This window comes from Danio aesculapii, chromosome 22, assembly GCF_903798145.1.
Source record: "Danio aesculapii chromosome 22, fDanAes4.1, whole genome shotgun sequence".
Lineage (NCBI taxonomy): Eukaryota > Metazoa > Chordata > Actinopteri > Cypriniformes > Danionidae > Danio > Danio aesculapii.
The window spans coordinates 26,714,819-26,736,614 of NC_079456.1; the positions used below are offsets into that span (position 1 = coordinate 26,714,819).

The 21,796-nt window shown below is 35.6% G+C and overlaps 2 protein-coding genes across 2 annotated transcripts in view; both read right to left on the reverse strand.

The window, feature by feature from the left end:
- Positions 1 to 7,577: 7,577 nt before the first annotated feature.
- LOC130216482 (beta-1,3-galactosyltransferase 2) lies at positions 7,578 to 18,249 on the reverse strand. The gene is made up of 2 exons (XM_056448377.1): positions 18,016 to 18,249; positions 7,578 to 12,150 (listed from the first exon to the last, which is right to left on the reverse strand). Exons 1-2 carry the CDS (start codon positions 18,039 to 18,041, stop codon positions 11,097 to 11,099), a joined length of 1,080 nt encoding a protein of 359 aa, XP_056304352.1. The 5' UTR covers positions 18,042 to 18,249; the 3' UTR covers positions 7,578 to 11,096.
- Positions 18,250 to 18,983: 734 nt separating this feature from the next.
- Positions 18,984 to 21,796, reverse strand: part of aars2 (alanyl-tRNA synthetase 2, mitochondrial (putative)) — a 36,598-nt gene continuing 33,785 nt past the window's right edge. The window contains exon 22 of the mRNA XM_056448374.1: positions 18,984 to 21,796. This exon is cut by the window's right edge and continues 346 nt beyond it. The gene's annotated coding sequence lies outside the window, so the exon portion shown is untranslated.

The following is a 21,796-nucleotide window of genomic DNA, read 5'->3' on the forward strand; positions in this document are numbered from 1 at the left end:
TCAACCCTGGGACCTTATATAGACAGGTGTATGCCTTTTCAAACCATCTCTAATCAACTGAAATTACCACAGGTGAACTCCAATTAAGCTGCTGAAACATCTCAAGAATAATCAGTGGAAACAGAATGTACCTAAGTGTAACAAAGTTAGGTTTTTCATTGTGAATTCTCCAGAATTATGCAGCAGTTATGTGTATTTTATTATGTAAGGGTGCCCTCATGTGGTTTGTTTGGGGTACTGCAGACATACAAGTTATACAGGAAGTGACGTAACACAGAGATGCTGTGAGACAACCATGCTGTGGATGTTGTATGTCTGCAGCAAGCCATCCACCTAAAGGGCTGCATTGTTTTTATTACAGTAAAAGTATCAACCAAATACTGTGTCCGGGCCTCAAAAAAAAAAAAAAAATAAAAAAAAATAATAATAATAACACGTGCAGAGGAAGAAGAAAAGTCGTAGGACCGGAAACGATACTTGAGCTCAATTTAGTGCTTTGCGGCAAAGGCTGTGAATACTTATGTACATGTGATTTTTCATGTTTTTTATTTTTAATACATTTGCAACAAAAAAAATCACATTATCATTATGGGGTATTGTGTGCAGAATTGTGAGGAAATAAATGAATTTAATCCATTTTGGAATAAGGCTGTAACATAAAAAAATGTAGAAAAAGTGAAGCGCTATGAAAGTCAGTGGTTTCAAGTTTTCAGCTTAATATTATTATGTGTTCAACAGAAAAAGAAACTTGTGTCGTGTTGTAATTGATGTTGAGTGAATTGAGAATACATTTATTAAAGGCTATGTCGACATCACTGTTGTGCTGCCTCCCTCTAGTGGCTCAGACAATTATTGTTCTGGATTTCCTTCAGATTTAGTTTTTTACATGTATATGTGTCTTTTATGTCAAATTATTATTATATGTACCCTGTGTTAGTTAAACAGATGTAATTAATCAATTTAAAATTGATAATAGCAATGTTGTGAGATTAATAGCTTATTTCAAATATAAATCACTGGCTCATTCAATTTGTTGTAAACAAATACAGATCTATTCATCAATGACCATCTCTGTCGATCTTTTGAATGGCACACAAATGACACACTGAATCAGGGTAACTTGAAATATTGTTGTGAACTGACTTTTTTAAACTTTTTAAACTTGCTTTAAATAATAAATAAACAACCATCAACCTATTTGAGACTCGTCGAGTGGAGAAATCAAAAAGGGAATGTGTTTAGCGCCACCTTGCTGCCAGAATCTGCTGTTAATCCACTGTCGATGACACACTTAGTAGCCAACGAGATAATTTATAATATATTTTATACTGGGATGTGAAAAGTGTTTACTGATTTTTCTTACAGATTTTTATTGATTGATTGATTGATTGATTGATTTGCATGTTTGTCACAGTTTAATGTTTCAGATCTTCAAAGTAATTTACAAATTAGTCAAATATACGTAAATACATCCTACATCATCATTTTGAAATGAAGGTTTTTATTATTAACCTTTATATTCTATTAGAGTCAGATTAACCTGATTTGGATTTTTGAGTTGTTGAAATGCTATGTTATTTTTAACATTTTCTTGAAATTTCTTGGATTTTTCGTCATTTAGAGTTATAAATATGCAACTTGCTGCTGTTTTGATATGTTGAAAAAAATGTTTACATTCTTACAGATGTCATACTGCTTCACAGCAACTCATACAGACCCTAAATAGTAAAATATCGTGTTTTGTTTTGTTATTTTAGTTATTTTCACTAGCCAAAAATATTTCCCCCACTAATTTCAGTGGAGAAGTTTGTTTTGTAAGCCACAAATGGAAAAAAAAATGCACTACTGTATATATGGATTCAGAAATTCTGCTATGTTGATTTCCTTGATACCTTGCAACTTTTTCATATTTATTTATTCTTAAAATTTTTTTTTTCGCTACAGCAACACAGACCCTAAACAGTAACATATCTTGGTTATATTTTGCTGTTTTGTTTTTTCGCTAGCATATGAAACAAAAAGAAGTAGCTTTTCCCCATTTATTTCAGAACAGACATGTATTGTATTATCAACAAATGACATAAATTAGCGATTATTTCTTTCTGAAATACTAAAAAAGTTTTATTTTTTTTTTTTTTTTAATAATTTTTTTTTGTCGTGACGTGACTTTTTCTCATATACTTATTTTTCTCATTTCTTTTTATAAGTTTGTTATATTCATTATTCAATTTGACCTGCAGATTGCTATTCAAAAAAGAAATGAATAAAGACATAAAATTGCATAAATTATTTGATTTCACTTTTAGTCCTTATCAAACAAAAATCAAATTTATAAATCTAAATCACAGTATTTAGAAAGGCAAATTCTAGAATATGAAAAAAGTTAAACACAGATAAGCAGTCTATAAAAAGACGAATGACCAACCTACGTCACACGGGTTCCCGGTTGCAAAAAGAGACAGGTTGCAATAGCAAACATGTTGTGTTGTGCGGTAGGATGCCAAATTCAACTGCTTTTAATGCCAAGAGCAGACGTCTTTGGCTAAAAGGGAGCTGAATGAAGTGACGACTTAATTAAAAATGCTCAACTCTGCAGTTCTTATGTTATATCAGGTAAGTTCACACTATGCTGAATCATTACGCAATCTGCGGACATTTTTTGCTATTTCTGCGCAGAATTTTGTTAAAAATCTGCGGATTTATGTGGAATGATTTTAGGAGTATCATAACTAAAACCTTAATAAATGAAATGAATAGTAATACCTTTGAACTTGTATTTAATGTTTGCATTGCAAATCCAATTAGATCCACTTTATTTGGTGAACAAAGCAAGTGTTCTATATAATATATCTACTAAAAGACAGAAAATATTACATTGCGAACTGTATTGTGAATAAATTATAAATATTTATAAATTATAATTATATATAATAAATATTTTCATATTAGTCAATAATATTACTGAAATTAATTTATAAACTAAATAAATATGAATTTACACACATTTATATAAGTAAATAAACAGAATCAATGATGGGCTAAATATCTGCGCAATTATTGTGTTCACAGATTCCGTGTGGGCCTAATCATACACATTACTCGTTGTTGATTGCAGCAATGAAACAGTACACATGGTTAATTAAACTGCGGAGACCGAATGCTAAGAATGAAATGTGAAAGTGTAAGTCCACATACCCTGCCATACAGCTGCAGTTCACCATCAGAATGAAGTTGTTTTCGTTGTTGATGATTAATTACTCAGGCCGTATATAGTCCCGTCTTTTTTCCTTGTCTTTGGCTAGGCAGAACCTCAGTTTTTTGCACTACAAAGTTTTGAATCTAGTAATCATGGAGCATTATTTCTTGCACATGACCACACAGAACAAAATTGTTGGAATCCAAAGACTTGTAGATCTTTAACTTCTCTCTTGTAAAATCACTTGGAGTTTCAATGAGATAGTTGTATATTTGGGGCTGGCTGCTTGGCCATTTCGTCTTATCCAATATCCATTGTAAAGGTGCTATCGCAGATGGACTTGTCAGATGAACGGCGCTCAATTTACCGTTAATTTTGCAGAATAACTGTGCTTATCACTGGGTGACAAGCTGTTATAATATGCTGAAAGCATTATGTAAATAATATATATATATATATATATATATATATATATATATATATATATATATATATATATATATATATATATATATAAATATATATAATCAATATAACTTATTTCTAAGACAACAACAATCTCTGTACCGCATCGGATGTCATTCCCTCACTGCAATTGCTAGTGCTCCCATTTTTTTCTGCAACCTCACTGCGTGCGCATCCTGAATGTTTACAAACATCGTAATTCGTCTATAGGTTTAATTTTCCTTGCCATTTTTTCAAAGGCATGTTTTACAGGATAAATACGGTGAACAATTTTAAATACCTCTCTAATTTTAGTTGTTATACAAGGACATCTTGAAATTGTTATCTCCAAAAACTAATGGCTGAAGGAACACTGACAATCCGGCAAATCATTCTAAGATAATTATTATATATATTTATTCCTTCCACTTTAAGACTAAAATCGAAATTTGTATTTTGAACTATATCATTTTATAATAATTTCTTAAGCTCTGAGGGAATACCATTAATTACCATCATATACTCTTTGACAGGTATATAAAGGGAACATTTTTCCAGAAACACTAAATAGGTAAGCACATGACATTACTATTTAAAAGTTGTAAAACTAGCTAAATATTATTTCTAAACCAATTAATTAAAAAAAGAGATTTATTTCAATGTGTAAAATATATATTATTCCAAATTAAGCATTTGTGAAGGGAAAAATAGTGTTTGTATATAATCATCCATGATAACAATGCCTGTTATTGTGGCATCTTGAGAGATGGATTTTTCCTGTGATAGTTTTAAATTCAGCCTGACATTCCTGTTATGACCTGTGTTGGGAGTTGACGTTCAATAAATGCTTTTTAAAATGCTGGTGCTGTTAGTCTTGTAAGGTCCAGCCAGTTAGTCCAGTCCAGTACTGGTGGACGAAGGTTGTAAGAGATCATACGTTCATATAATTATTAATCACCTGTTTCTAAATGGTCTGTCTCTAAAAGTGAGGGGATCAAGCAGACCAATTTACATAAACTATTAGTAACTTTGAGTAATCACCATAAGATTTAAATAGTATAAGTTTAGAGATGAAGGCTTACCCACATTTAGATTGGTCTCAATAATATTTTGTTGTTCCAAATAGAAAACCCATTATTGGCCTTTTACAGTCTAAGTATACTTGAATTAATGCTAATGTTTTGGAGCTCTAAGAACATCATATAGCATGCCACACTGCTCCGTCTAACGTGTTTTAGTCCATTAATAACCTGTACAGGGGCTTGTGGTGTAATGGATTTAACGTAATCTACTAGAGATAATAACACGAACTCTGTTTGAATAACTCAAAACATAACAATTTATTAGTCAGGTAAATGTGTATTATGCCAATTCATTCAGTCAATTCATAAATGATCAATACAAGACATCAAATTCTCAAAGATAAATCCAAGATTAAAAGAGGCATACCTGACTTCAAAATATACTTAGCATGGAGCATTAGAGCTCCATGCTATGGGCTGATCTAGTTATAGAATCGCGCTGAACATTTAGAAACTTCCCCTTAAGTAGTAAATCCAAGAATTTCCTCGAGAAATGGGGTGTGTTGAATAACAAAAGGTATTTGCATTTAGTGGAAGAGTTCCTGCTTATAGGAAAGCCACACACTTCACAGTAGTTCAAAAGTTATCTGAAGTTATATATCTATTGTTTTGATTGTCTATTTCTGAGGGAATGAGACCATTGTACCAGTCGCACTGAGACATTTCAAATGATCTTAAACATGATAAAGTCGCCTGGATTGATATAGACTTTGAAATGACCATTCTGCTTGAGTACAGTATGTAGAGAGGGTGGGTGAACAGGGGGGGGTTGCAGGGATGCTTCAAATGTAAATGAAGAAAAGGAGAGGAGCTGGTTTTCCTGCATTCCCACCTGCTTGGCTGTGGAGCCGATTATCTCTGTGTTTTCAGCTCACATTTGTATTGTCAAAGACATCAAAATATTTGTGGTATCTCAAGTCTTACAGTCTCCTGTTGCTTACTACATTTAAAATGATTTTTATTATAAACTGTCTTTGAAACATTTTGCCACAGATGAGACCTGTTAAGGCTTTTTGTGGTAAAATACAGCCAGACTGGTTCAAGCTGGCAAAAGCAACAGCTACACTAGTCCTAATATTTAATTAAATGTCAAACACTGAAAGATGAGCTTCTGCATATGAAAACCACACTGGTGTCAGTCCTGTCTGTTAACAATAAACTAAAGAGAGGATTTGCTTGAGTTGGCCAAATTAGTTTAATATGTCGTGATTTAAAGGAGATCCAAGCGCAAGGGAGAAGTTCAAGATTATTTATTAAACAGAAGTGGATCAAAACTCTGCTACTCTTAATCAGTATGAAAAAGTCACTCAATTAATAGTGAGAACACAGGCAGTCAGTAATCAGCCCTCCTCTAGGCCATGATGGACTGGTCAAAGAGCCTCTTGGCCAAAAAGTTGAAAAATAATGGAACAGACCTCAGGCAGCCGAGCTGACGGATAGGTTTCACTTAAGCGCAGACTGTGTTCAGAGCAGAGGTGAGCCAATGCACAGATGAACGAACAACAAATGGATTGAGACAGAACAGGACTAGACGAGACGAAATACACAAGGTTCTAACTTCTAGTCAGGTAGGACAGGTAGCTCACACAGCTAAAGCTGCGGTCCCACTAGAGTTTTTGTGTGTGAAATTCTGTCGTACGGTGCTGCAAAAAAGGGCAGGATTAAACAAGATGATTAGACATTTAAAAAAGCGAGCAATTGCTCCATATTTTAAATTTCTGCCCAGAGAGGTCCTGTTTTGATCCTTGATTGGTCTCACGCAGTCATGCGATTTCGCAGGTCAGAGTTCACCAAGCTTGAACTTTGCACCGCAGCGACCTGCGAAACATGACGAATGACCTTGCGTTTCCAGTCTGACGCAAAGTTCAAGCTTGGTAAACTCTGACCTGCGAAATCGCATCACTTGACTACGTGAGACCAATTAAGGATCAAAACATGACCTCTCTGGACAGGGTTGGAACTAAACTGTGCAGGCCTGTGGCCCTCCAAGAACTGAGTTTGACCCTCCTGGTCTATGGTATTGGTAGATGGAGTGAGACATGATGTCTCAGATGTGCTCACTTGGATTCAGCTCTGGGGAACGGGCAGGCCAGTCCATAGCATCAGTACCTTTGTCTTGCAAGAACTACTGACACACTCAAACCAAAGAGCTTAGAATGACCAAGGGTCACACTTAATAGAACGTTCCATTGCAACAGCAGCACCCAGCAACAGCCCCGGATTCCGCCATTTTTGAGTGAAAGTAGTCAGCTGTCCATTGGATCTTATTGCTGTCGCAATGGCAAGCAGCTGCTTTGTTGTTAATTTATTTATTTAAAAAGCACGTTAAAGCTGAGATACAACCTGAAATACGACAATACAACAAACTATCAGAATCATCTGCACTTTTAATAGTTTACTTTACAGACTTATAATATGCTGTTGCTCTATTGGAATTTTCATTCCAAAATGGTCATCGCGCCATCTAGTGGCTGTTTCCCAAATCGCACTTGAGTGTCGCCTCTTGGTGATTCTATGCTCTTTTCTCAAACCATGTGAGGTCTTTTAACAATGATAAAAATCCCCTAGGATAAATTTGGGGGCATCTGGAGATATGTTATTAAGTTCGTCCAGAACATTTTCAACAGTTTTAAACACCGTGTCAATTTAAGCACGTGGGTGTATGTATACAACAACAAACAACAGCTGAGGGAATTCCCTTGGAAGATAGAAAGGACGTACGGAGACCGCAATAAGTTCAATATCTGCATTATTAACTAACATAGCATATATTGATTTTTACAAATCTACATTTGTACACATCAATGATGAGCTTAGACTTTTTTCAGATTTAAAAAGAATTTTATTAAGGGGCATAAATAAATATAAATCTGTTCAGAAAGACTTCTTTATTATATTGACTGTATTAATTACATAACATTAAATAATTAAAGTTTAATTAAAACACGGAAGACATGGCAGCTGACAGCATGATGATTAATAGATTCTGGAGACACATGGTGGAAAAAACAAACAATACAGTCTTTGATCATGTACTAGGAAATACACCATACACCACATTCAAATGACTAAAACACCCTTTTAACAACTGTAATCCAAAACTAACATTTGTCAGTGACACACCCTTGGATAAGGCTCCAAAATAAGGTTAACAATACAATTGTTGATACAAAAAACTAATTCCAAATTTATATGCATAAGGAAACAACTTAAACCTGTTCAGATAGCATAGCATTTGGGCATAAATAATTCAATATATACAAGGTGGGTGAAAAATAGCAAGACAATATTTAAGACTTTAGACCTGTCACAGTCTGTAAACAGATGATAGTAAATAAGATTTCAGTATTAGAAAGTATATAGGCTGATTTATATCTATGCATTAAGTGATCGATGTGACCCCACGTGAGTAGTCTTATTTATACTTCTGCATGCTGTTTGTGTTGCTTTGCAATAGCACTTCCGAAACGCTAGCAGGCAGCACGTTTTAATGTTCCTCTGTGTTGTGATTCTTCATGGGTGTTTTGTTTTTTCAGAACGTTATCTTAAATATACAAGTAGCTAAACCTCACTCATTCAGAGGCAGGAACCGGCGGACGTGCAACAACATTAATCATAAGGTAAACACAAAACAACAGTTTCCATCTAGCAGAGATGGCAAAAGTACACACATCCTTTACTTAAGTAGAAGTACAGATACTCATGCTTAAAACGACTCTGGTAAAAGGTGAAGTACTGACTACACTTTTGTACTCAAGTAAAAGTAATGACTGCAAAATGTACAAAAGTAAAAAGTACCCGTTTCAACCACAGTCCAAAGACATGCGGTATAGGTGAATAATAGGTAACTAAATTGGCAGTAGTGTATAAGAGTGTGTGTGTGATTGTGTATGGCTGTTTCTCAGTACTGGGTTGCAGCTGGAAGGGTATCCGCTGTGTAAAACATGTGCAGGAATAATTGGCGGTTCATTTTGCTGTGGCGACCCCCGATAAATCAGGGACTAAGCCGAAGGATAGTGAGTGAGGATAGGCAGGTAACTAGACCTCACATCCTATTGATACATTAATATAAAATAACTTACATTTCCAATTTTTATGTAAAATGTTTGTTGCCAATTTTATGAAAGTAGCAAGCTGCACCACACCCTGTAATGTAGCCTAGCAACATTGCTCAAAAAGATGGCCCATGTTTCATCATCCTGAGGCAAACTCACAGCATTCAGCATGTAGTTTTGCTGCTGTTAGATCAAAAACATCAGCTGCCATTCATCTTCATACACTCTAAAAATAATTATATAGGCCTGTGCATCTTTATAATGTCTAACATTTTACACTGAATTCTGTCCAAAATATATAGATTTTTTTCTTTTGCTAAAATAAATGCTGATAATATTTGACTGCAAACTTTTTTTTTGCATTAGGCTAAAGCTGCTTATTCTCTTTACAGAGCAGCTCTCATCCATAACCCATTATTTCAGTGTTTTTTTTTTTTCAGGTATTCTGGTTATTTTGTATAATAAATAAACATGAATTTTGTCAGTTTTTCTCTCACTTTGGTCCATTTTTCAGATCAGAATTGAAATTCTCAAAACTCCCAGTTCAATCCTCAAATCATTGTCACTTGTGCACATCAGAAAAGCAGTTTCTCATTTCTTTGAACAAGTTGCAAATGCTTTTGTACATCCATGCAAATGATTATGCGCATTTCTCTGATGTTTTCTATATTATCAATTGCTTATGTCATGTTGATCAAAATGTACTATTTTGGTCTCTGTTGAATAGTCTCACTCCTCACAACATTAAATCATTTGTTCATGGCATAAATCTTTACATGCAAAATGGCTTAACCAGTTGTCATAATGCAATTTTTATACATTTCTATTAGACTTTTTTTTCCCTACATCTGACTATAATTGGTCAATTTCTCCCAGGTGAATCTTGACTTTTTCTAATGAAGGTCTAAAAGGAGGTGCTGTCTTTTCCTTTCTGTATCACAATGACATGATCTGGCAACTAATTACAGTACAATCAGCCAAAATAAATTGCCATAGTTTACACCAGAACAGCCCTCCAGAATGCACTGTTTTTAACAACATGACTACTAAGTAATTTGAGTCTTATCCATACACAATGACACAAGGACATGCCAAAAACATGAAAATGAAAGTAACGACCAGGGTTTAAAAAAAAACAGAAAGTACAGATATTTGTGTAAAAATGTAAGAAGTAAAAGTGAAAATTTGCCAAAAAAATAAGTAGTGAAGTACTGATACCAGAAAAATCTACTTAAGTACAGTAACGAAGCATTTGTACTTCGTTACTTCCCATCTCTGCTATCTAGTCCTACTTCATGGGACTCAACGGGTTTGCGCAGCTCTTGGTCCCACCCACACAAATCACAGAGCTTGTGCTATATCTCATTGCGACATGCAAGTTACATTTTTTGAGATGTGCGCGTCAGTGTCGGCATCAGCCACGGCAAGGGCTATGCAACCGCACAAAGGCCGCACCGGAGCATACACGTGCACTTGACGCAGAAGTATAAATAAGCCTTTAGGCAGTATTAGAAATATGAACCTTACATCCAAATTGTAATGGCTTGTTCATTTGCACTCATCTTGTGTCTACAAACAGAGGGTGAAAAACATATTACCAAAATAAATAAATATTAAAATATATATACACATTTCGCTTGTAAAAAAAAACAAAAAATAAAACAGTTAAACTCAATTTTTGTTAGGATAGGACAATTGTGGGCCGAGATACAACTTTTTGAAAATCTTGGGGAAAATAAGTCTGAATATTTAGAAAATGACCTTTAAAGTTGTCCAAATTAAGAACTAAAAGTACTAAGCATTGTACATTTAATAATCGAAATTGAGTTTCGATATATTTACAGTTGCAAATTGACTAAATGTCTTCCCAGAACATGATCGTTACTTATTATTCTATTGATTTTAGTAAAATAAGATATAAAAAAATCTACAATTTAGAGCTGGACTCTTGCCAAAAGATTCTTGGAGGGCAAGGACATACACTACGGACAATTTAGCTCACTTAATTCAATTAAAGCACGTCTTTGGACAGTGAGGGAAACCGGAGCACCCAGAGGAAACACATGTCAACATGGAGAGAACATGAAACACACAGAAAAGCCAACTGACCCAGCCGGGGCTCAAACCAGCGACCGTCTTGCTATAAGGCGACAGCACTACCCACTGCGTCACCGTGCCACACCCAAAAATATTCCTATGCAACATAAAACTAATTTTGTGGTCCAGGAACACATTTGAGCAGCCTTAGCATCACAGAAGTTACGAATAAACAAAAAACATAAACAGTAAAAGACATCATATTTAAAAATGAAGATTTGTTCATGTCTGTCTCTTCACACTTTTCCAGAACTCTACTATCTGCTTTGGTGACCTTGCGATTGTTGTGATGACCTTGGAAAGGTCATGGTGTTTCGGATTCTTCATATACGTCCGAAACTGAGAAGGATCTGGAGATCGTGAAGGTTTAACTCCAATCTGCTTCAGACAAGCACCAATATATGCGTCTTCGATGTTAAACGGCTTCACGTCCTTCGAAGCCTCTACTAGTTTTTTGGGAAGATCGTTTGAAAAAACATACGCTACTCCGAGCACATATGTAGGATATTTCGTATCGGGATACAGCTCCTCTGAGACGTAATATCTCGATTTTTTGTTTCTATTAACAGGCTGGTCCCACATCAAAAAACCTGTGATGTAGTTCCGTCTGGGTAATTCGGGTCTCAGTAACAGGGTCATTAGGTTCTCAAGGTTTATATACATGTCAGAATCGACCTTCATACTGAACGTCGCTTGAGGGCATCGAGTGGCCAACCAATCCATCATCACCATGGTCTTTATGGTCAGGTTGAAGTAGGAGTCCACAAAGCTGCTCTGGATTAAGTCTCTGTGTTGTCGGCTCTCTTCCTCCAGCTGCTGTTGAACTTTTTCAGAGTCTGCTCCTACAGTCAAACCCACCAAAAACAGAGTCAACACTGCTTTTCCCTTGACTGTAGTTTCATTCCCCCATGTGCTCCGGATGGCACTTCGAGCTTCTATCTGATACAGAGCAACAGGAACCATCAAGACCACGAATGGATTGTTCTGCTTGCACTTCTCATGTTCGTCTATAATGAAATGATAGTTGCTTGGGTGAGCCACATACTGATGCTGTGGAACAGGTTTGGCGCTAATGGATGCGGCTGAGAAATCTTTGGAGACAGCCAAACCTTCAGTGACCACATTGCAGGACTTAATTGGATTCACCACATTAAAATGGTTGTAAGGACTATGATAGATGTAAGAAACAACATACAAAGATAAGGTCAGTACGACTAGCAGAATGAATCCTCTTTTTATGTGATGCATTGAAGCTGGATCCAGAGCTAAAGGCCATCTGAAGAAAAAAGAAAAAAAGCTGTTAGGAAAAAATCCATGTTTAGAGCAGCAGGGATATGAAAATCCCCTTATCATTTATGCACTCTCAAGTGACTCTAAACCAGTTCTTTCGGTAACGCTTTAGTTTACAACCCGCAAAGTATCGCGTACATAAGTACAGTGATATAACTATGTAATTTAATGTAACAATCAAAGGAACAAACCGAAATGTTTGGGTAATAAGAGAGTAACAATAAGATATTGCAAAGAACCGTGTAAATATATTGAATTTACAGTGTACTTTTCTGTAAGTATTGCATACACATAAAGAATTATGCAACGGGGTGACAACGTTACGCAACCCGCAAACACTTGGTAAGTACATTAATAATATTACCCTTATTCAGTGCTTGGGTTTTATATGGGGTGTTTTATATGGGGAAAACATCTTCTATACATAACATGGTTGTTACCCCCTTATTAGCCAAGCATTACAGTTTGTTCCCTTATACCTACACATACGTTCTTTATACTTACACTATACTTGCAGAAAAGTACACAGTTTTTTCACTGTACTTACGCAGTATTTTGCTGGTTTTAAACTAAAACGTTACCGTTCTTTGACCTTTTAAACACTGAACAAGATATTGTGGGGAATGTTGGGAAAAAGCAGTCGCTGACATCCATAGTAGGAATGAAAAAATACTATGGATAAAAGAAAGGTTGTTTTGTCCCCACAGCATTTTTAACAGAAGAAATAAACAGATTTGAAACAAGGGGGAGTTAATGATATCTAATATCTTGGGCTTATATCTTCATTAATACTGCTCATACATATATTTTACCAGCTATTAAATCAAGTTAGACTATTAAAATAGCTTCCAGCTTACTAAGCCCTTTACTATCTTAGCAGCTTCCACATGTTTCCCCCATGGTTTAGACCAGGGGTGCCCAAACTCCTTTCCAGGGCCAAAAACCAAGCTTGATTGAGGCTTGTGGGCCGAAGGTAAATATAGTAGCCATTGGTAATTTCCTAATTTATTTAATAATATTTAAAAATAACTAGAAAATATTGACTAATAAAGTAATTACATTAACGAATACACCATATTTGTTTTTACAATTTGTAATGAACTTATTACAGTAAAAACAAAAACAATCTCATTTATAAGAGAATGGAGTTACACTAGTATTTGCCTTGATTTGCTCGCTGATGCCTTCTGCGTAGTCCTCGATCCGTCGAGGGACAGTTTTTACATTTGAAAAAATCAGATTCATTTACAACATTTGATTGAAACATTACAGTCAGTTTGCTTTTTTGTAGCTCAGCAATAAACAAACAACCAAAAAAAAGTTTATGTTAGATGGGATGGTGGGCCAAATGAAAGGCCAACTTTGGTCCTACTTTGGGCATCATACAATATTCAGAAATACATGTACAATCCAGGCTGTTGTTTACACAGGTAAGTGATCAAATCTTGACCGAAGTGCAAGCGCTTTATAGCTCTTATCTACCCCAAACTTGGTAGTTTTATTTCTTAGAGATTTCTATGGGTCACATTTATAAGACTTTTGTATATACTGTTCTGCATACACAAATACACAGAAAAATGTCTATACAAATCTCTTGCAGATTTTTGATATTGTCTGCAGCTGACATACAAATTCGACCTTAAAAGGATAGTTCACCCCAAAATGAAACTGAACACACAAAGTTGTTTTGAAGAATGCTGGTTGCTGAACCACTTGACTTCCATTTTACTGTCATCTATGAAAGTTTATGGGTCTCATCAACCTGCGTTCTCCAAATATCTATCTTCTTTTGTGTTAAACAGAAGACAGAAACTCATAAAAGGTTAAAACAACCCTATCATGGCAAAGTTTTTGATTTAGTGGTTACTTCATATTAATTTGTACGTTCTCGTTCATACATTTTAATGTGATTTGCTTATACCCCAATTTTTTAATGGTTCAAAAGCACATCGTTTTTATCAACATTTGTTATATTACTATTTACTGATTCAAAAGAAACTAGCTTCAGTTTAACTGGCACTTGTCATTGCAGTTTCAAGCTGTTGCTCTTCTCATTTGTAAGTCATTTGGATAAAAGTGCCTGCTATTGTAAAAAAAAAGAAATGCAAATACGCATAAACATGCAAATAAATACCATAGGTCTCAAACTGGATTCCTGGAGGCTCATAGCTCTGCACAGTTTTGCTCCAACCCTAATCAAACACAGCTGATCCAACTAATCAAGGTGTTTAAGACTACTAGAGACTATTAGCATGTGTGAATTGGAGGTGGGCGAGGCGGTGGCACAGTAGGTAGAGCTGTCGCCTCACAGCAAGAAGGTCACTGGTTCGAGCCTCGGCTGGGTCAGTTGACGTTTCTGTGGGGAGTATGCATGTTCTCCCAGTGTTCGTGTGGGTTCGGTCCGGTTTCCCCTACAAGTCCAAAGACATGCAGTGCAGGTGAATTGGCTAGGCTAAAATTGTCCGTAGTGAATGAGTGTGTGAGGATGTTTCCCAGAGATGGGTTGCAGCTGGAAGGGCATGCGCTGCATAAAACATGTGCTGGATAAGTTGGTGTTTCATTCCGCTGTGGCGTCCCCGGATTTTCCCCAAAAAGAAAATGAATGAATGAATGAGTTGGAGGTAGTTGGAGCTAAACCATGCAAAGCTGCGGCCCTCCAGGAATTAAGTTTGAGACCATTGCCATAGACCTTTTTATAAACCTCATTGACATCAACTCAAGGTTAACATTACCATACACACAGTACATACACATTGTTGAAATAGGGCTCCTGAATTTAGACAGTACCTTATTCCTTTTGGTTTATTATTTTTTTGGCAGTTAACCGTGTTGTATGATTTATTTAGTGATACAAAGATAAGTGGGGATTTATGTGAAATTACTGAATTATTTAGGAGTTCAATATAAGCGCACATTTAATAAAAAAAAAACATTTCGAAAAAAGCACACCTAAAAATCATAGGTTTTCATACAAATGAAGTCATGAATACAAAAAGTAGCCAAAAGTAAGCCACTTCTCTAACAATATGTAACATGGTTACGTTTCCTTGTAAGATGGAGATGGCGTATCTGTACAGTGATACCATATGAGTGAATTGAGCCAAAAGCTCTTGTTGAAAACCACACACACACACGCGTTTGTTTTTGTGAAAAGTGGGTACATTACATAGGTTTCCATTCATTTTATACTGTTCAAACCGTATATTGTATTGCCCTCAACCCACCCCACCCCTAAACCCAACCATCACAGGGGGCTGTGTGCAGCTTTACTCTCTGATTAAACTAATCCTGTGGTATTTATAAGCTTTTTGAGAAATGAGGACGTCACCAATGTCCTCATATTTCACCTCCTTTTTGCAATACCCATGTCATACCTATGTCATTATAGAGATTTGTGTCTTGATATGTCACAAAAACACGTACACACACACACACACACATGCACACACCTGCCACTTGATACAAAAACTGGAATGCCGTTCAGTGGCTTGTCAAAGCATATAATTAACCATCCACATGGAAACAACTAGAATTGAAAAAAAGATCTGCTGATTTGGTGCATATTTTATCTAGTCATCATGGACAGATGACATCCAGATGACAACCAAATTCAAGCCTCAGTTTGACTGTGAGGCATGGTGGAGCAAAAAATCATGTTATGGGAATATTTCTCAGACTGTGGGGTTGGGAATATTAATTGTTTGCCAGGCATCATGGATCGGTTTGAAAACTTCAAAATAATTGATTAGGTTATGTTGCTCTGGGGCAGCGTGGTTTCCCCCACAAGTCCAAAGACATGCGATATAGGTGAATTGGGTAAGCTAAATTGTCCAGTGTATGTGTGTGAATGTGTGAGTTCATGTGTGTTCCTCAGTGATGGGTTGCAGCTGTAAAGGCATCCCCTGTGTAAAACATATGCTGGATAAGTTGGTGGTTCATTCCGCTGTGGCGATACCTAATTAATAAAGGGACTGAGCTGAAAAGAAAATGAATGAATGTTGCTCTGATAGACAAAATGCTCCCTGAATGCGTGTTTCAACAAGAAATTGACCCCAAACGCACAAGTAAAAGAGCCAAATCTTGATTTCAGGCTAAATTAATTGAGATAATGGAGTGTCCAGCTCAATCCCCTGACCTCAACCCAATTCAAAACTCACGGTGTCACATTAAAAATGCAATGTCTAAAGCAAAATCCAAAATTCAAGTGAACTGTGGGATGCAGTTAATGTCATCATTTGAGTAAATAATGACATCATTTTCAACTTTGGGTGAACTATCTATGGAAGCCAGTTTCTGGCACTGAATTAAAAAATGTTATTGCGACTTTTTATCTCAGAATTCTGAAAAATAAATACTTAATACCTTATTATAAAAGTCAAAATTCTGACTTTATCACTCAGAACTGTGACTTTTTATGTCAGAACTCTAAGAAAAAAAAGTAAGAGTTCTTAGATAAAAATTTACAATAACTTTTTTATTTTATTATTTAGTGGCGGAAATGGGCTTTCATATCTCTTTAAGATCAAACCTAAGAGGAATTCAAATTCTTTAAAAGAATGTTCTTAAAAAACGTCTTAAATAACTTTAAGCTTTAACTTTAAACTTTAAGCATTAGCAAATAGTGAATTCATTATCTGTTTAGCATTAACTCTACATTAATAAGCGTTAGTAAGCAGTTTATAACTGCAGCTACAAATGCTGTATTCTTGACTTGCAAACATATTTATAATGTGCTTAATAAATGTATTTTCATACTTTGTTAATGATTTATTTTTCATTACTAAATTAAGTATTGCAGTATTCACAAACCATTTGTATATAAAAGTAGTTGAGGGTTTTTAGGATCATTCAGAATGAGTTAGTAAATGATTAATAAACTATTGAAATCAATGTTTATTGTGTAGTTATTATAAAGTGTTACCAAATTATTATTATTTTTTAATAATACACATTATAACAATTATAAAATGTAAATGAAACAACATCTTATTTAAACAAATACATAAATAGGCATCAAGAGCAAGTTTTTTGTTTCTTTTCTCACCTTGCATGTCTACTTAAATTAGTAGTTTAGCCTTTCATGCAGTATTTTTTCTTTTGCCAGTTAGTCATTAAATGGTAAGGCAATCAAAAATTAGGCTGAAATGAATTTGCTATAGATATACTTTAATTTAATTTGTAAGAAATAATGAAATCTTATGAGTATGATACACTGGGTAAATTTTTGAGCAGTATTTTGGCCAACTTTGGCAGATGATGTCATAAATGGGTAACCAGGTCGGTTCTTTTATTATTATTTTTTCATGAATGGAAATATTCAACCACAATGAGCAGATAATTATAAGAGAGGGAAAATACAAGTTACATCAACTGCAGAGAGAAAAAAGACTATTAAAGCAAAGAAATTGGTAAGTAAACTACAATAGTTTATGAAGATAAATCGATCTAAATCAAATCAAAGTCAATGACAACGGTTCTACATATAGTACCAAAGATCTGACACATTTTGTCACACAAGATTTGAGCAGTGAGTCAACTTAAATCAGAAAAAGTCGAAAAGTTGGGATTAAAGCCATGCATTTTTGTTTATGTATAAAAATGTACCAGGTCAGTTCTTGGGCAACTAATGAGGGTAATGGGTGACGTCGCCCATTCTTAACAGAAAAGTAGCCAAGCAACATTGCTCTGTGTATCGTCACTATGAGAATTGCTTTTCGGGAAATTCTATTCTCTGAATTTACCTTGGGAAATTCTAGCATAACTTAATTTCTTGAGAGTATTGTCGTGAATCCGTATTAATAGTGTTATGAAAAGCACATGAAAAGGTTATGAAAAGCAGAGATGAACTTACCTTGTCGATAAGATTCCTATTGCCATGACCTCGCTTGTACAAAAAAATTAAACCCGGCACCAATAAGTAAACGTTAGGCTATATTGTTCGTCCCATCTTATGATCGAAATTAAATATAGCCTAACAGTTTGTGGTAACAAAAACAATGTTTGAAGAGGATACAAAAAATTGGCTAAAATACTTGGAGGTGTAACCCAACATCTCCTACTGCCTCGAGAACAGTGAGGGAGTGAGCCGAACATTTGGATTTACATATCAGTTTACGATCAGGTGGAGTGTTTCATTCGTTTCCAGAAAATTTTGTCAAACTTTTTCCACACCTACTTTAAATTTTAGACAAGTGTCCATGTTTTTTATTGCGATCATTTTATATAAAATGGCTTTTCATACCTTCTCTGAAATATTAACTTTGCTTGTAAGATTTGTGCATCAGTATGTGAATATGTGGTTGAAAACCTATGAAAGACTGAATAGCTGCCAGATAAATGTCACCTGTCAAAGCTGACGTATAATTAGCAAATCACATGGCAGCAACTGTCTGCGAACAATTATGTTGATTATTTGATCTGTTGCAGATGGAAACCCGCATCAGAATGAGGAATAAAGAATATTTGAATGACCTCAAGTGTGGGATGAATGTTGGTCCAGAAGGACTGGTTTGAGAATTTCAGAAACTGATTTATGTGAGAGAGAGTGAGAATTTCAGAAACTGATTTATGAGAGAGAGAGAGAGAGAGAGAGAGAGAGAGAGAGAGAGAGAGAGAGAGAGAGAGAGAGAGAGAGAGAACGAGAACAAAGGATTGTCTGTGGAAAAAAAAAAGAAACAATACATAACCATACTGGTTCTGTCTGTTAGAATCACACCCATTTAAACATGAATTAGGTGAGCAACAATTCAGCAACGCAGTGATGTGAATGTAACATTTGCAGTAAAAACTTGAAACAAATTTACAGAGAATGTACCATACACAGAATCATCAGTTTATATTTTCCAAAACATCAAAACACTTAAGGGATCAGAAAAATATCAACATGTAAACATGATTTGGAAATAGACTTATGGAAGTGACCAAAATGTTCACGAGTTCACACCTTACAACATGCTGTGAATTAAACTAAAGAAATAATACTAATCAAAAAGATTAGAGCTGTCTCTTAATAGTACAAAATAGTATTTATTTGATTTATGAGGGGGGAAACTTTCAGGATGTGAAATTGGTAGTGGTGTGATTTTTGTCAAATAAAAACAGAGTTTAGAATTATTTAAATATGTTTAAAGTACTGTAAAATACAAGCCTACGTAAACAACTTGAAAAGGCTTCTTTTCATTACATTTGCATGTAATTGCTCAGCTGCAGAATACACCACTCGGACAAAGCCGAGTCTAGTTCTCTGACATGACATTTGGATGGTAGAATCAAGAATTTGTCTCTATAATCCTACCTTAAATTAACTGTTCATGCTGCTGCTGGGTGGTGAAATGGTGCAGGGGGTGTTTTGTTGGCACATTGTGGGTAGGTACCGATACTGACCACATCCATTGCTTTATTACCCGCATTATACCATTCCACATCACAAAGCACGCCAAACTGGTTCTCAAAGCTAAACAGGGAACTCAGTGTAGACTTCCACAGTCACCAAATCACAGCCTAATCAACTCAACCTAATCCCGTTTGGTATGTGGTGCAACAGGAAAAAAAAAGGTCTTATTGTCAAATTATTAAAACTTATTGATGCACAACATACAAGTGAAAAAAAAAAAAAATCTGTTGATGAAATAGTTATTTATATTAAGCGTAATAAATAAGCATCTGTGATTTTACAGCGCTTCTGTCACTTCGATGACTAAATGGGGTGATTCTCCAATGTCTCAATGCATGTAGGTGATTCTAGCATGCAGGTGACATGCTGACTCACAGAACAATGCGTTTGTTTCATGCACCATGACCACACTGTAAAAAATGCAAGATTCCACACACTTCAATCATGTTGCCCCAACTCAAATCAATTAAGTTAACTTAATCGATTTCACAAATTTAAGTGGATTGAACATGAAACCATTAAGCCCTCCCCCCTCCCCCTACTCAAAAAAATAAATAAATAAATAAACAAACAAACAAGAATCCAGTCGTATCAGCTCATTTTAAAAAAGTAATTTGAATAAGGAGCTTTTTTCTCTGAGTGCAGATTTTCTCTTAGATATTGATCTAAATCATGTCATCCATCGCCAGTGTTGTGTTATTAAAATAACTAAAACATTTAAGTTATTAAATGCTAAAAAGTAGGTATGGTGGTTCAGTGGTTAGCACTGTTGCCTCACAGCAAGATGGTTGCTGTTTCGAGTTACTGTTGCCTTTCTATCAGTTCGAACCAGTCTTGTCATTCTTCTCAACAAGGCATTTGCACCCCCAGAACTGCCCCTCACTGGATATTTTCTTTTTTGGACCATTCTCTGTAAACCAGATCGTTTTGACCATGTCCAATTTCCTAAATGCATTGAGTTGCTGCCATGTCATTGGCTGATTAGAAATTTGCATTAACGAGCTGTTGGACCTAATTGTACCTAATAAAGTGGCCGGTGAGTGTATTTTGGAGAATTATTAATTAATCGCTGGTTCGAGCCTCAACTGGGTCAGTTGGCATTTCTGTGCGGAGTTTGCATGTTTTCCCTGCGCTCGAGTGGGTTTCCTCCGGGTGCTCTGGTTTCCCCCACAAGTCCAAAAACATGCGGTATAGGTGAATTGGGTAAGCTAAATTGTCCATAGTGTATGTGTGTGAATGAGTGTGTATGGGTTATTCCCAGTGATGGGTTGCAGCTGGAAGGGCATCTGCTGCGTAAAACATATGCTGGATAAGTTGGCGGTGTGTCATTCCGCTGACATTCCGCTGTGGCGAACACAGATTATTAAAGGGACTAAGAAAATGAATGAATAAATGTTACATTGCAGGCAATTGCTGTGACTTTTCTTGAATAGCCCAGCCAGAGCCCTGACTTAAACCCAATTGAGCATCTCTGGAGGGACCTAAAAATGGCTGCCCACCAACGTTTACCCGTCCAACCTGACAGAGCTAGAGAGGATCTACAAGGAGGAATGGCAGAGGATCCCCAAAACCAGGTGTGAAAAACTTGGATTCGATCAAAAGGCTGAATTAGATCAAAAGGGTGCTTCTACTGAATACAGAACAAAGGGTCTGAATACTTTCAGACATTTCAGTTTTTCCTTTTTAACAAATCTGCAAAAATGTCAACAATTCTGTGTTTTTCTGTCAATACAGGTTGCTGTGTGTACATTAATGAGGAAAAAAATGAACTTAAATGATTTTAGCAAAAGGCTGCAATATAACAAAGAGTAAAAAAAAGTAAAGCCGTCTGAATACTTTCCGTACCCACTATATATGTTTTTTAAGTAGTATTAAGTCAAGTAACTTGATTACTTATTGTGTAATTAAGTTACTTTTCAGACAAAGCAATTTAAATACAATTTTAATGAATTACTTTTTTAAAAGTAACTTACCCAACACTGGTGATTGCCTATAGTCAGTGCACCAACAATTGATTCTTGGCTAAAGGTTTTTAGTCGATCTTGTTGCCTATGCTCTACTCAATGCTTTGCGGTCTTATTTATACCATCCAATCTAATAAATGCATTAAAGGCTAAAAAAACACAATAATGTATTAATGTTTTAAACTTTAAAATGAAACATTCTTGATCATATCTTCAATTCAAAAATACGTTCCAACACCAGACTTACTATTATACAGTGAACGCAAATTGGAAAT